At 54.7% G+C, this 15,704-nt stretch overlaps 1 protein-coding gene across 1 annotated transcript in view; it reads right to left on the bottom strand.

The window, feature by feature from the left end:
• Nucleotides 1–205: 205 nt before the first annotated feature.
• Nucleotides 206–15,704, bottom strand: part of LOC139240388 (mitochondrial import receptor subunit TOM40 homolog) — a 30,934-nt gene continuing 15,435 nt past the window's right edge. The window contains exons 3-9 of the mRNA XM_070868882.1: nt 14,884–14,976; nt 14,214–14,315; nt 12,214–12,319; nt 6,539–6,661; nt 3,482–3,558; nt 3,228–3,330; nt 206–1,520 (exon numbers count right to left, since the gene is read on the bottom strand). Of these exons, the coding sequence (XP_070724983.1) occupies nt 1,381–1,520; nt 3,228–3,330; nt 3,482–3,558; nt 6,539–6,661; nt 12,214–12,319; nt 14,214–14,315; nt 14,884–14,976 (744 nt within the window). The 3' untranslated portion in view covers nt 206–1,380. The remainder of the gene's footprint in view (nt 1,521–3,227; nt 3,331–3,481; nt 3,559–6,538; nt 6,662–12,213; nt 12,320–14,213; nt 14,316–14,883; nt 14,977–15,704) is intronic.

Raw genomic sequence — 15,704 nt, 5'->3', positions numbered from 1 at the left:
GGGGGGAGACAGAGCGCGGCTCTTAGTGCAGTGACTGATGCAGCTCAACTTCCCCCCTTCCCCCACAACTGTGCAATGGCTTAACTCTTCCTCTGCCCCCGCACCCCGTGCGACGGCTTATCTCTTCCCCCCCCCCCAAAACTGTGCAATCGCTCAATTCCCCGCCCGATCGCCTTACTCTCTTACCCCTCCCCCCACTCCCCCTTGACAGTCTAACTGCCTAACCCTTCCCCACCCCTCTACATTATGGGGAGGGGGCAGGAGGAATATTCAGCCTGAATTAAGGCCCCAGTTTCTGGGAGCCGAGGGAAACAACTCCCAGTTCATTGCTCGGGGGGGAAGAGAAGGCACCGCGTCGTTGCCTAAACACGTCGTTCTCATTCCCCCTCGGCTTCCCTCCTGCCCCTCCCTCACACCCCGGGGGTTCTGAAGGTGTGACAATTCATTCCGTCAAAGCCAACCGTGTACATGACCCACAGGCGCTGACGGAGCGGAGCGGGTTGGGGGGGGGGGGGGGAATAGGAGAGCTTGGACTCGCGAGGCAAACGGACACGGGAGTAGGGTAGCTCACCCTGCCGTGTCTCGGATTCTCCCGATCCGAACCACGGCCGCCCCTTCCCGTTGGTTGGCCGGGGGGGGGGGGTCGGAAGAATCCCCCTCCGCCCCGGACTGCCTTGGAATATCCGCGCCGTTTCTGCTGGAAGATCAGCGGCTGATGGGGCCCGGGGTGATATCGATCGTGTTTCCGGGGACAGGGGAAATCGAGAGTTTCGGAAAGGGGCCGGGGGGGAAGCGAGTGAGCACGGGGCGGGAGAGCGAGAGAAGGGAGAAACCGGGTGAAGCGTAGGAGAGAGAGAGAGAGAGAGAGAGAGAGGGGGAAACCAGGCAGAGCAGCGCCATCAACAAACACCGAGAAAGGGTCCCAGCGCCAGAGGGCAGTCCGTTCCGTTGGGACGCAGCCCCTTCGAGACGCGAGGGGGAGGGGCTGCGTTGGAACAGACCCCGCTACCCCCTCCCTCGAGACGGCAGAGACCTGACCGAACGCCTCCGACTAGAACAAGAAGCAGGCCCGGCAGAGATGGCGGGCACGATTCCCGCGTAACCTCCTCCCCGCCCGAGTCCCCAGTTACTCGCTGGGCCTCGCGCACTCGCTGTCTCGCCGCTGAGGGGGAAATTGCGTACGCTCTTCCCCCCTCCCTCCCCCCCGTGACGACACGGGTCACGTTCCCTTAGTGAATGACACCCGCCCCCTCCCACATAACAAGGTCTCTGTACATTCCAGTAAAAATAAAGCTGTCTCCTGCGCGCGCCCCCCTCCCCCTCCTCTCCTCCCCAAGGCAACAGGCATGGGCTGGCTCTGGCTCGGACCCCGGGGCTCGCTTAGCCGATGGTGAGGCCAAATCCGCATTGGAATTTGTTCTTTCTGTGGTTCAGGAAGGCTCCCATCGCCAAGGTCAAAGGTAAGGGGAGGAGCTTCTTCTCCAAACTCGCTCCGACAACCCAGTTGCTGTCGACAGAGCCTGTGCAGAGAGAGGGGGAAGAGAGACAGAGAGAGAAGATTTACACGTTCCCAAAGGTTGCATACAGCGCGGTCGGAAATGCGAGGTTACACCCATCAGTCACGGGGTTCTTTGCTCTTGAAAGGGGAACATAAGACATAGGAGGAGTTGGCCATTCGGCCCATCGAGCTGCTCCGCCATTCAATACCATCACGGCCGATCCTCTACCTCAACTCCACTTTCCTGCACTCTCTTCATATCCCTTGATTCCCTTAATGTTCTATCGATCCCAGCCTTGAATATACTCAACGACCGAGCCTCCCCTGCCCTCTGGGGCAGAGAATTCCAAAGATTCACCCCCCTCTGAGTGAAGAAATTCCTCCTCATCTCAGTCCTCAATGGCTGACCCCTTATCCTGAGACTGTGTGACCCCTGGTTCTAGACTCCCCAGCCCGGGGTGGGGGAAACACCCTCCCTGCATCTACCCTGTCGATCCCCCTCAGAATCTGCTATGTTTCAATGGGATCACCTCTCATTCTTCTAAACTCCAGAGAGTATCGGCCTGGTCTGCTCAGTCTCTCCTCATAGGACAATCCCCCCATCCCAGGAATCAGTCTGGTGAACCTTCGCTGCACTCCCTCTATGGCAAGTATATCCTTCCTTAGGTAAGGAGACCCAAACTGTGCACAATACTCCAGGTGTGGGCACACCAGGGCCCTGTATAACGTCTTTACTCGTATACTCAAATCCTCTCGAGGCCGACTTGATAGAGAACGTTAAACTTATGAAAGAGTGGATACAGAGAGAGTGTTTCCACTTGTGGGGAACAGCATAACTAGAGGCCATCAATATAAGATCGTCAGCGAGAAACCCAATGGGGAATTCAGGAGAAACTTCTTTGCCCAGAGAGGGGTGAGAATGTGGAGCTCGCTGCCACAGGGAGGGGTTGAGGCGAGGAGCAGAGATACATTGAAGGGGAGGCTGGACAAGTATATGAGGGAGAAGGGGATAGAGGGTTATGGTGATATATTTAGATGGGGAAAGACGGGAGGGGGCTCGAGTGGGGCATAAACACCGGCCTGGACTGGTTGGGCCGAACAGCCTGTTTCTGGGCTGTATATCCTGTGTAAAACCACCATTTGTGGCTAGAATGGAGCTGATTGGGTATCTCCCTGGTCAATCACGGCTGTCAGTGACGGTGCTGATGTCACGCACATCATGTGACGATCCTCCACTCACTGCACATCGCTGTCGTTGAGAGTCGAGAAATAGACTCTGTTTACAGACTGCACATTTTCCCCTTCGAGTATTTCCCCCGTTTGAAAGTCACTATTGAACCTGCTCTGACCGACCTTTCAGGCAGCGCGTTCCCGATCACAACAACTCGCTGCGTACAAACATTCTCCTCATCTCCCCCTCGGGTTCTTTACCGATTATCCGTCAATCAGAGACAGGAGTCAGTGCAAACATCAGGGCCCACACAAACCCCACCCAGGTTTGACGTGGGGCTGGGCTGAGCCCAGTTGGGGTTGCAAGCCCTGGGGGGGGGGGGAGAATCTCCGAGGGTTTCTCACGGGTGATCACGGCGCAGAGAGTCCTGTTCCGGACTACAAACTGCCGTGACGCCTCCTGCAGTGGAACACCCGACGGTGAAACGCAAGGAACGCCGCTGGTGGGGACCACGCACGGCCGAGTCCCGTGGGGAGGGAAAGAGAGACTGAAACCCACCTTTGAACAGGAGGTTAGCTTTGGGGAGGTCCAGCTGGTAGCCAAGCGTCACACTGGTGTCCTGCATCCGGAGGCTGGCTTCAAGCTCCACACCGACTTGTAACTGTGGGAGAAAGAGAGATGAGAGAGACCAAGGACGTGAGAGATTGGGAGGGGTGCGGGGGAAGCCCGCGACAGAGGGAGAGAGAGGAGAGGAGAGGAGAGGAGAGGAGGCGGCCCATTAATCACAGCCAACTCCAGTCACCAATACCGACCTGTTCGCTGGCTCTGTGGTAGTATGTTGCGTGAGCGCCTGCCTTGCTCAGGGTCAGGGTCCCGATCCAATTGCTCCCTGCAGGCGAGGGTGACAGGAGGAGAGGGGTCAGACCCACCACAATGACAATTCCACACAGCGGCCACCATGCAACAGGTACATAGCCAAACCTCTCCGTCACCGAGTCCGCATACTCCCACCCCTGTATCAGCTCATCCGCTGCTGAAGCCCTCAGCCGCGCATTTGTTACCTCCAGACGCACTCCTGGCCGGCCTCCCACATTCTACCCAACGTAAACTAGAGGTGATCCAAAACTCAGCTGCCCCCGTGTCCTAACTCACACCGAGTCCCGCTCACCCATCACCCCGTGCTCACTGCCCCATGTCCTAACTCGCACCGAGTCCCACTCACCCATCACCCCCTGTGCTCACTGCCCCCGTGTCCTAACTCGCACCGAGTCCCGCTCACCCATCACCCCCTGTGCTCACTGCCCCGTGTCCTAACTCACACCGAGTCCCACTCACCCATCACCCCCTGTGCTCACTGCCCCGTGTCCTAACTCACACCCAGTCCCACTCACCCATCACCCCCTGTGCTCACTGCCCCCGTGTCCTAACTCGCACCGAGTCCCACTCACCCATCACCCCCTGTGCTCACTGCCCCGTGTCCTAACTCACACCCAGTCCCACTCACCCATCACTCGCTGTGCTCACTGCCCCGTGTCCTAACTCTCACCCAGTTCCACTCACCCATCACTCGCTGTGCTCACTGTCCCGTGTCCTAACTCACACCGAGTCCCGCTCACCCATCACCCCCTGTGCTCACTGCCCCGTGTCCTAACTCACACCGAGTCCCACTCACCCATCACCCGCTGTGCTCACTGTCCCGTGTCCTAACTCACACCGAGTCCCGCTGACCCATCGCCCCCTGTGCTCACTGACCTACATTGGCTCCCGGTTAAGCAACGCCTCGATTTCAAAATTCTCATCCTTGTTTACATATCCATCCATGGCTCTCGCCCCCTCCCTATCTCTGTAACCTCCTCCAGCCCCTACACCCCTCCCTATCTCTGTAACCTCCTCCAGCCCCTACACCGCTCCCTATCTCTGTAACCCCCTCCAGCCCCACACCCCTCCCTATCTCTGTAATTTGTTCCAGCCCCTACAACCCTCCCCCGGCCCGAGATCTCTGCCCTCCTCTAATTCTTCCCTCTTGACCATCCCTGATTATAATCGCTCCACCATCGGTGGCCGTGCCTTCTGTTACCTGGGCCCCATCTCTGGAACTCCCTCCCTAAACCTCGCTACCTCCTTTAAGACGCTCCTTAAAACCGACCCAGCCTTTGATCACCTGTCCCCAATATCTCATGTGGCTCAGTGTGAGATGTTTTTGGATAATCGCTCCTGTGAAGCGCCTTGGGACATTCCACTACGTTAAAGGCGCTATATATTAATGCAGGTTGTTGCAGAAACATCCCATGAGGGCAGAACAACTCCACAAGGGATGTCGGCAGGAGGGTCCTGCTGAGCGGAGGCGCGCACTATCCCGGCTGCGGACTGAGGGGGTTAACTCGCGGGACAGCCAGTCTGGAGAGCGAGTGGGTGCGAGCGTCAGGCAGGAGTTTGCAATGGGCTCAGAAACCATCGTCACTGAACGTGGGACTTGGCAGGGTGCAACACCACCATCTGGTGGCTGCAACCAGCAATTACAGGAGCAGCAGGAGGCCATTCAGCCCCTCGAGCCTGTTCCGTCCTTCAACTGGGTCAGGGCTCAACTCCATTAACCTACCTTGGTTCCGTAACCCTTACCCAACAAAAATCTATCGACATCAGGCTTGAAAGCACCAATTGACCCCCCACCCCCCATAACTCACTCATTCTCTCTCTCTCCCCCCCACCTCTCTTTCTCTTCACCCGCGCCCCCCATTCCCTACTCCCTGCCCCCAAACTCCCGAATCTCCCTCCCCACCTCTTCCACCCTCCCTCCCCAACCTCGCTCTCCTCTCTTCCCCGCCCCCACCACCAGCCGACTCTCCCCCTCCACTCCCGACTCCCCCTCCCGCGCACTCCCACCTCTACCCCCACCCCCGACTCTCCTTCCTTCGGCTCTCCCCCCACTCCGCCTCCCGCCCGCATTCCCGACTCTTCCCCCCCCCCCCCCACCCCGGATCAATCCTATCACTGCTTTCCAAATGCGCTGCTATTTCATCCTTAATGATTGATTCCAACATTTCCCCCACCACTGATGTCAGGCTAACCGGTCTATAATTACCCCTTTTCTCTCACCCTCCTTTTTTAAACAGTGGTGTTACATTAGCAACCCTCCAGTCCATAGGAACTGATCCAGAGTCGATAAGACTGTTGGAAAATGATCACCAATGCATCCACTATTTCTCGGGCCACTTCCTTAAGTACTCTGGGATGCAGACTATCAGGCCCTGGGGATTTATCGACCTTCAATCCTGTCAATTTCCCTAACAGAGGAAATATCTACCCCATCAACTCCTTTAATCATCAGAAACCCCTCGATCAGATCACCCGTTAATCTTTTGTACTCGAGGGAACACAAGCCCTGAGAAATCTGTCCTCATAAATCAACCGCCTTAGCCCTGGGTATCTTCCCAGTGAATCCCAAACCCCCTCAATCGGCCCGAAAGAGCTCCTGATCCATCCACTTCAGTGCCGACCACATTATCCACCAACCACAGCCTACGATTTCTGTCAGTGTGACCGGGACGTGGGTCCGTGTCGACTTGGGGCAGACACACGTTTAATGATACCTTTTTTTTTTTAAATATTCGGGCGTGGTCCCTTTAAATGCTGCGCGGACGTTCCCCGCGTGCACAGTTTCCTGTGGGAAAGCTGACCGGCAGCCTGGGCGAGACCTCCAGGCCACGCTCGGCCGCACAGCTTAGCGGGCACGTTGCTACCCGTATATCCGTGAGACGACCCGTGTAACTGCACACCCGGACCCAACGCAGCTTTCCAGGTCCCCGCGCAGACAGTGAGCCTGGAATTTTCAGCGGACCCGCGCAGCCCCTGCCGGAGTTGGGACGTACCTGTATACCGGCCGGCAACGGACATGACGGCACCCTCCTCGCCGGGCCGGCGGTGAAAGACGAGCTCCCCTCCCAGTGCGATGCTGGACGTGATGCTCTGCATGAAGTGAGCTACTACGATACCTGCAAAATACACGGGAGAGGCTCACGCAGCGCCCCCAGTCAACTCACATGGCTTCGATACACTGGGGTACAGTACTGGTGGGTACAGGTCTGTCGCTGTATAACACTGGGGTACAGTACGAGTGGGTACAGGTCTGTCACTGTATAACACTGGGGTACAGTACTGGTGGGTACAGGTCTGTCACTGTATAACACTGGGGTACAGTACTGGTGGGTACAGGTCTGTCACTGTATAACACTGGGGTACAGTACGAGTGGGTACAGGTCTGTCACTGTATAACACTGGGGTACAGTACTGGTGGGTACAGGTCTGTCACTATAACACTGGGGTACAGTACTGGTGGGTACAGGTCTGTCACTGTATAACACTGGGGTATAGTACTGGTGGGTACAGGTCTGTCACTATAACACTGGGGTACAGTACTGGTGGGTACATGTCTGTCACTAACACTGGGGTACAGTACCGGTGGGTACAGGTCTGTCACTGTATAACACTGGGGTACAGTACTGGTGGGTACAGGTCTGTCACTGTATAACACTGGGGTACAGTACTGGTGGGTACAGGTCTGTCACTGTATAACACTGGGGTATAGTACTGGTGGGTACAGGTCTGTCACTATAACACTGGGGTACAGCACTGGTGGGTACAGGTCTGTCACTAACACTGGGGTACAGTACTGGTGGGTACAGGTCTGTCACTGTATAACACGGATACAATACTGGTGGGTACAGGTCTGTCACTGTATAACACTGGGGTACAGTACTGGTGGGTACAGGTCTGTCACTGTATAACACTGGGGTACAGGTCTGTCACTATAACACAGGGGCACAGTACTGGTGGGTACAGGTCTGTCACTGTATAACACTGGGGTACAGGTCTGTCACTGTATAACACTGGGGTACAGTACTGGTGGGTACAGGTCTGTCACTGTATAACACTGGGGTACAGTACTGGTGGGTACAGGTCTGTCACTGTATAACACTGGGGTACAGTACCTGTGGGTACAGGTCTGTCACTGTATAACACTGGGGTACAGTACTGGTGGGTACAGGTCTGTCACTGTATAACACTGGGGTACAGTACTGGTGGGTACAGGTCTGTCACTGTATAACACTGGTACAGTACTGGTGGGCACAGGTCTGTCACTGTATAACACTGGGGTACAGTACTGGTGGGCACAGGTCTGTCACTGTATAACACTGGGGTACAGTACTGGTGGGCACAGGTCTGTCACTGTATAACACTGGGGTACAGTACTGGTGGTTACTGGTCTGTCACTGTGTAACACTGGGGTACAGTACTGGTGGGTACAGGTCTGTCACTGTATAACACTGGGGTACAGTACTGGTGGGCACAGGTCTGTCACTGTATAACACTGGGGTACAGTACTGGTGGGCACAGGTCTGTCACTGTATAACACTGGGGTACAGTACTGGGGGGTACAGGTCTGTCACTGTATAACACTGGGGTACAGTACTGGTGGGTACAGGTCTGTCACTGTATAACACTGGGGTACAGTACTGGTGGGTACAGGTCTGTCACTGTATAACACTGGGGTACAGTACTGGGGGGTACAGGTCTGTCACTGTATAACACTGGGGTACAGTACTGGTGGGTACAGGTCTGTCACTGTATAACACTGGGGTACAGTACTGGTGGGCACAGGTCTGTCACTGTATAACACTGGGGTACAGTACTGGTGGTTACTGGTCTGTCACTGTATAACACTGGGGTACAGTACTGGTGGGTACAGGTCTGTCACTGTATAACACTGGGGTACAGTACTGGTGGGTACAGGTCTGTCACTGTATAACACTGGGGTACAGTACTGGTGGGCACAGGTCTGTCACTGTATAACACTGGGGTACAGTACTGGGGGGTACAGGTCTGTCACTGTATAACACTGGGGTACAGTACTGGTGGGTACAGGTCTGTCACTGTATAACACTGGGGTACAGTACTGGTGGGTACAGGTCTGTCACTGTATAACACTGGGGTACAGTACTGGGGGGTACAGGTCTGTCACTGTATAACACTGGGGTACAGTACTGGTGGGTACAGGTCTGTCACTGTATAACACTGGGGTACAGTACTGGTGGGTACAGGTCTGTCACTGTATAACACTGGGGTACAGTACTGGTGGGTACAGGTCTGTCACTGTATAACACTGGGGTACAGTACTGGTGGGTACAGGTCTGTCACTGTATAACACTGGGGTACAGTACTGGTGGGTACAGGTCTGTCACTGTATAACACTGGGGTACAGTACTGGTGGGTACAGGTCTGTCACTGTATAACACTGGGGTACAGTACTGGTGGGTACAGGTCTGTCACTGTATAACACTGGGGTACAGTACTGGTGGGTACAGGTCTGTCACTATAACACTGGGGTACAGTACTGGTGGGTACAGGTCTGTCACTGTATAACACTGGGGTACAGTACTGGTGGGTACAGGTCTGTCACTGTATAACACTGGGGTACAGTACTGGGGGGTACAGGTCTGTCACTGTATAACACTGGGGTACAGTACTGGTGGGTACAGGTCTGTCACTGTATAACACTGGGGTACAGTACTGGTGGGCACAGGTCTGTCACTGTATAACACTGGGGTACAGTACTGGTGGGTACAGGTCTGTCACTGTATAACACTGGGGTACAGTACTGGTGGGTACAGGTCTGTCACTGTATAACACTGGGGTACAGTACTGGTGGGTACAGGTCTGTCACTGTATAACACTGGGGTACAGTACTGGTGGGCACAGGTCTGTCACTGTATAACACTGGGGTACAGTACTGGTGTGCACAGGTCTGTCACTGTATAACAGTGGGGTACAGTACTGGTGGGTACAGGACTGTCACTGTATAACACTGGGGTGCAGTACTGGTGTGCACAGGTCTGTCACTGTATAACACTGGGGTACAGTACCTGTGGGTACAGGTCTGTCACTGTATAACACTGGGGTACAGTACTGGTGGGTAGAGTCTGTCACTGTATAACACTGGGGTACAGTACTGGTGGGTACAGGTCTGTCACTGTATAACACTGGGGTACAGTACTGGTGGGTACAGTCTGTCACTGTATAACACTGGGGTACAGTACCTATGGGTACAGGTCTGTCACTGTATAACACTGGGGTACAGTACGAGTGGGTACAGGTCTGTCACTGTATAACACTGAGGTACAGTACTGGTGGGTACAGGTCTGTCACTGTATAACACTGGGGTACAGTACTGGTGGGTACAGGTCTGTCACTGTATAACACTGGGGTACAGTACTGGTGGGTACAGGTCTGTCACTGTCTTAACACTGGGGTATAGTACTGGTGGGTACAGGTCTGTCACTGTATAACACTGGGGTACAGTACTGGTGGGTACAGGTCTGTCACTGTATAACACTGGGGTACAGTACGAGTGGGTACAGGTCTGTCACTGTATAACACTGGGGTACAGTACTGGTGGGCACAGGTCTGTCACTGTATAACACTGGGGTACAGTACCTATGGGCACAGGTCTGTCACTGTATAACACTGGGGTACAGTACTGGTGGGTACAGGTCTGTCACTGTATAACACTGGGGTACAGTACTGGTGGGTACAGGTCTGTCACTGTGTAACACTGGGGTACAGTACTGGTGGGTACGGGTCTGTCAGTGTATAACACTGGGGTACAGTACTGGTGGGTACGGGTCTGTCAGTGTATAACACTGGAGTACAGTACTGGTGGGTACAGGTCTGTCACTGTATAACACTGGGGTACAGTACTGGTGGGTACGGGTCTGTCACTGTATAACACTGGGGTACAGTACTGGTGGGTACAGTCTGTCACTGTATAACACTGGGGTACAGTACTGGTGGGTACGGGTCTGTCACTGTGTAACACTGGGGTACAGTACTGGTGGGTACAGGTCTGTCACTGTATAACACTGGGGTACAGTACTGGTGGGTACAGGTCTGTCACTGTATAACACTGGGGTACAGTACTGGTGGGTACAGGTCTGTCACTGTATAACACTGGGGTACAGTACTGGTGGGTACAGGTCTGTCACTGTTATAACACTGGGGTACAGTACTGGTGGGTACAGGTCTGTCACTGTATAACACTGGGGTACAGTACTGGTGGGTACAGGTCTGTCACTGTATAACACTGGGGTACAGTACTGGTGGGTACAGGTCTGTCACTGTTATAACACTGGGGTACAGTACTGGTGGGTACAGGTCTGTCACTGTATAACACTGGGGTACAGTACTGGTTTTCAGGTCTGTCACTGTATAACACTGGGGTACAGTACTGGTTTTCAGGTCTGTCACTGTATAACACTGGGGTACAGTACTGGGGGGTACAGGTCTGTCACTGTATAACACTGGGGTACAGTACTGGTGGGTACGGGTCTGTCACTGTATAACACATGCAGATAGTGACAGTTGTAAGTCGGTCCCTGGTGTGAGCTGAGTCAGCAGATTGGAGCCAGCGAACATGGGATGTTGTGGTGTGCACGCGCACGGGGGAGTGGGGGGTAAGGAGTCAATTAAACGGCAGGGGTGTCACCTGTAAGTGAGGCGTTGAATAGCTCAGGCCCGGGCACGTGGCGAGTCGTCAGTTGGCAAAGGTGGAGGGAGTCATTGGACACCAGCAAGGGAGACTAACTTGGAGCTAAACAAGTCAGCAAACAAATTACATTTATATAGCGCCTTTAATGTAGTAAAACATCCTGAGGCATTTCACAAGAGCGATTATCAATCAAAATCGGACCCCGAGAGATATTAGGCACAGGTGACCAAAAGCTCGGTCAAAGAGGTCGGTTTTAAGGAGTGTCTTAAAGGACGAGAGAGAGGCGGAGAGGTTTAGGGAGGGAGTTACAGAGCTCGGGGCCCAGGCAGCTGAAGGCGCAGTGCAAAAGGCGCTTGAATGGACCTCCTCCTGTTCCTGTGCAACAGGCTCGAGGGGCTGAATGGGCCTCCTCCTGTTCCTGTGTAACAGGCTCGAGGGGCTGAATGGTCCTCCTCCTGTTCCTGTGTAACAGGCTCGAGGGGCTGAATGGTCCTCCACCTGTTCCTGTGTAACAGGCTCGAGGGGCTGAATGGGCCTCCTCCTGTTCCTGTGCAACAGGCTCGAGGGGCTGAATGGGCCTCCTCCTGTTCCTGTGCAACAGGCTCGAGGGGCTGAATGGGCCTCCTCCTGTTCCTGTGTAACAGGCTCGAGGGGCTGAATGGGCCTCCTCCTGTTCCTGTGTAACAGGCTCGAGGGGCTGAATGGGCCTCCTCCTGTTCCTGTGTAACAGGCTCGAGGGGCTGAATGGGCCTCCTCCTGTTCCTGTGCAACAGGCTCGAGGGGCTGAATGGGCCTCCTCCTGTTCCTGTGTAACAGGCTCGAGGGGCTGAATGGGCCTCCTCCAGTTCCTGTGTAACAGGCTCGAGGGGCTGAATGGGCCTCCTCCTGTTCCTGTGTAACAGGCTCGAGGGGCTGAATGGGCCTCCTCCAGTTCCTGTTTGAAAGGTTTTGGGGCATCCCGAGGTGATGTAAGGCACTGCACGAGTAAGACATTTTTTTTACCTGATCCCAGTAAAACATCCGGGTTTCCTAAGGTCAATGTCGCTGTGTAGTCATCTCCCCGATACTCCGAGTCCACCTGCCAGTTTATAAACTTTGACTGTTGCGTCTGCAGAGAACGGTCAGATACAGCACACGGGTTAGATACAGAGTAAAGCTCCCTCTACACTGTCCCATCAAACACTCCCAGGGCAGGTGCAGCACGGGGTTAGATACAGAGTAAAGCTCCCGCTACACTGTCCCATCAAACACTCCCAGGGCAGGTACAGGTACAGGTAGAGCACGGGGTTAGATAGAGTAAAGCTCCCTCTACACTGTCCCATCAAACACTCCCAGGGCAGGTCCAGGTACAGCACGGGGTTAGATAGAGAGTAAAGCTCCCTCTACACTGTCCCATCAAACAGTCCCAGGGCAGGTACAGGTACAGCACTGGGTTAGATACAGAGTAAAGCTCCCTCTACACTGTCCCATCAAACAGTCCCAGGGCAGGTACAGGTACAGGTAGAGCACGGGGTTAGATACAGAGTAAAGCTCCCTCTACACTGTCCCATCAAACAGTCCCAGGGCAGGTACAGCACAGGGTTAGATACAGAGTAAAGCTCCCTCTACACTGTCCCATCAAACACTCCCAGGGCAGGTACAGCACGGGGTTAGATACAGAGTAAAGCTCCCTCTACACTGTCCCATCAAACAGTCCCAGGGCAGGTACAGCACAGGGTTAGATACAGAGTAAAGCTCCCTCTACACTGTCCCATCAAACACTCCCAGGGCAGGTACAGCACGGGGTTAGATACAGAGTAAAGCTCCCTCGACACTGCCCCATCAAACACTCACAGGGCAGGTACAGCACGGGGTTAGATACAGAGTAAAGCTCCCGCTACACTGTCCCATCAAACACTCCCAGGGCAGGTACAGGTACAGCACGGGGTTAGATACAGAGTAAAGCTCCCTCTACACTGTCCCATCAAACACTCCCAGGGCTGGTACAGGTACAGCACGGGGTTAGATACAGAGTAAAGCTCCCTCTACACTGTCCCATCAAACACTCCCAGGGCAGGTTCAGGGGGTTCGATACAGAGTAAAGCTCCCTCTACACTGTCCCATCAAACACTCCCAGGGCAGGTACAGGTACAGCACGGGGTTAGATACAGAGTAAAGCTCCCTCGACACTGTCCCATCAAACACTCCCAGGGCAGGTACAGGGGGTTAGATACAGAGTAAAGCTCCCTCTGCACTGTCCCATCAAACACTCCCAGGGCAGGTACAGGGGGTTAGATACAAGTAAAGCTCCCTCTACACTGTCCCATCAAACACTCCCAGGGCTGGTACAGGTACAGCACGGGGTTAGATAGAGTAAAGCTCCCTCTACACTGTCCCATCAAACACTCCCAGGGCAGGTTCAGGGGGTTCGATACAGAGTAAAGCTCCCTCTACACTGTCCCATCAAACACTCCCAGGGCAGGTACAGGTACAGCACGGGGTTAGATACAGAGTAAAGCTCCCTCTACACTGTCCCATCAAACACTCCCAGGGCAGGTACAGCACGGGGTTAGATACAGAGTAAAGCTCCCTCTACACTGTCCCATCAAACACTCCCAGGGCAGGGACAGGTACAGCACGGGGTTAGATACAGAGTAAAGCTCCCTCTACACTGTCCCATCAATGTCCCCACACGAGCCGTTCTGTGGCCACCCATTAGTGCATTTTTAACCGTGCCTGATACACGTTACGAATCAGATCGAGACGGCACATCTCACTGCACACTGGAACACGACGGGCTGGGAAGGGTGGGCCTTCCGTTCACGTATTGGGCTCGATCCATCACGTTGGAGCAGTATGTAACCCACTGCCCAAGGATGGCCGATTTTCAGTGACCAGGATCGGAGCCGAGACTATCCGTGTGACAGGGCAGACTTCGATCACACTGCCCCAGCCCAACGATCAGCCCGCGCCCCTCACGTACGTAGCGGAACCCCAGCGACCGGCGCTTTCGCCATCTTCACCTGTAACACCATTTTCGAGCGCACTCGATTTGTTAGCTGGTGGATCAGCTGTGCATTCAGACTGCCTGTGTTGTCCATGTCTCCCACTAACACTGGGAACGCCTGTAACACAAAAGCAAACCAGATGTCCATCACTGGGGTATCTGTTATTCTATATATAAACCCCCTGAACCCCTCAATTAGATTCCAGCCTGTAACTCACTCCCAGGTATCTGTTATTCTATATATAACCCCCCCGAACCCCTCGATTAGATTCCAGCCTGTAACTTACTCCCAGGTATCCGTTATTCTATATATACCACCCCCCCCCTCCCCGAACCCCTCGATTAGATTCCAGCCTGTAACATACTCCAGGGTATCCGTTATTCTATATATAAACCCCCCCCCTCCGAGCCCCTCGATTAGATTCCAGCCTGTAACTCACTCCCAGGTATCTGTTATTCTATATATAAACACCCCCTCCGAGCCCCTCGATTAGATTTCAGCCTGTAACACACTCCTGGGTATCTGTTATTCTATATATAAACCCCCCGAACCCCTCGATTAGATTTCAGCCAGTAACTCACTCCTGGGTATCTGCAATTCTATCTCTGAGCCACCTGGGCCTGTTGATCGGCCTTCGACAGGATATGCTGTCTGTTTCGCTGCTGATCTCTGCGTTGGGACTTACCTCGGTGGGACTGAGCTGTTTCGTGCCGACATACGTTGCTCCGAAGTGATAGCTGGATTCTGCTAACGTGCTCAGAGAAACTGTGTGATTTACCTGCAGCGAGAGAGGGGAATATTCAGATTTCAGGTAACGCGAGGAGTTGGATTAAAGACATCACCATGTAAAACGCATCATTTTTCCCAGCAGCAGGGTTTTTTTCTGCAAATGGTTGCATTACAAATTCCATTTATATACAAGTGCCAGCCATGTCCCAGTGGGTAGCATTCTTCGGTTGGAAAATCATGGGTTCGTGTCCCACACAAGCCTGTTACAGGCTGACACACTCCCAGTGCAGTACTGAGTGGGCGCTGCACTGTCGGAGGGGCGGTACCGAGGGAGCGCCGCACTGTCGGAGGGGCAGTACCGAGGGAGCGCCGCACTGTCGGAGGGGCAGTACCGAGGGAGCGCCGCACTGTCGGAGGGGCAGTACCGAGGGAGCGCCGCACTGTCGGAGGGGCAGTACCGAGGGAGCGCCGCACTGTCGGAGGGGCAGTACCGAGGGAGCGCCGCACTGTCGGAGGGGCAGTACCGAGGGAGCGCCGCACTGTCGGAGGGGCAGTACCGAGGGAGCGCCGCACTGTCGGAGGGGCAGTACCGAGAGAGCGCCGCACTGTCGGAGGGGCAGTACCGAGGGAGCGCCGCACTGTCGGAGGGGCAGTACCGAGGGAGCGCCGCACTGTCGGAGGGGCAGTACCGAGGGAGCGCCGCACTGTCGGAGGGGCAGTACCGAGGGAGCGCCGCACTGTCGGAGGGGCAGTACCGAGGGAGCGCCGCACTGTCGG

Source organism: Pristiophorus japonicus, chromosome 31 (genome assembly GCF_044704955.1).
Source record: "Pristiophorus japonicus isolate sPriJap1 chromosome 31, sPriJap1.hap1, whole genome shotgun sequence".
NCBI lineage: Eukaryota > Metazoa > Chordata > Chondrichthyes > Pristiophoridae > Pristiophorus > Pristiophorus japonicus.
This window is presented reverse-complemented; position numbering and strand designations above follow the sequence as displayed.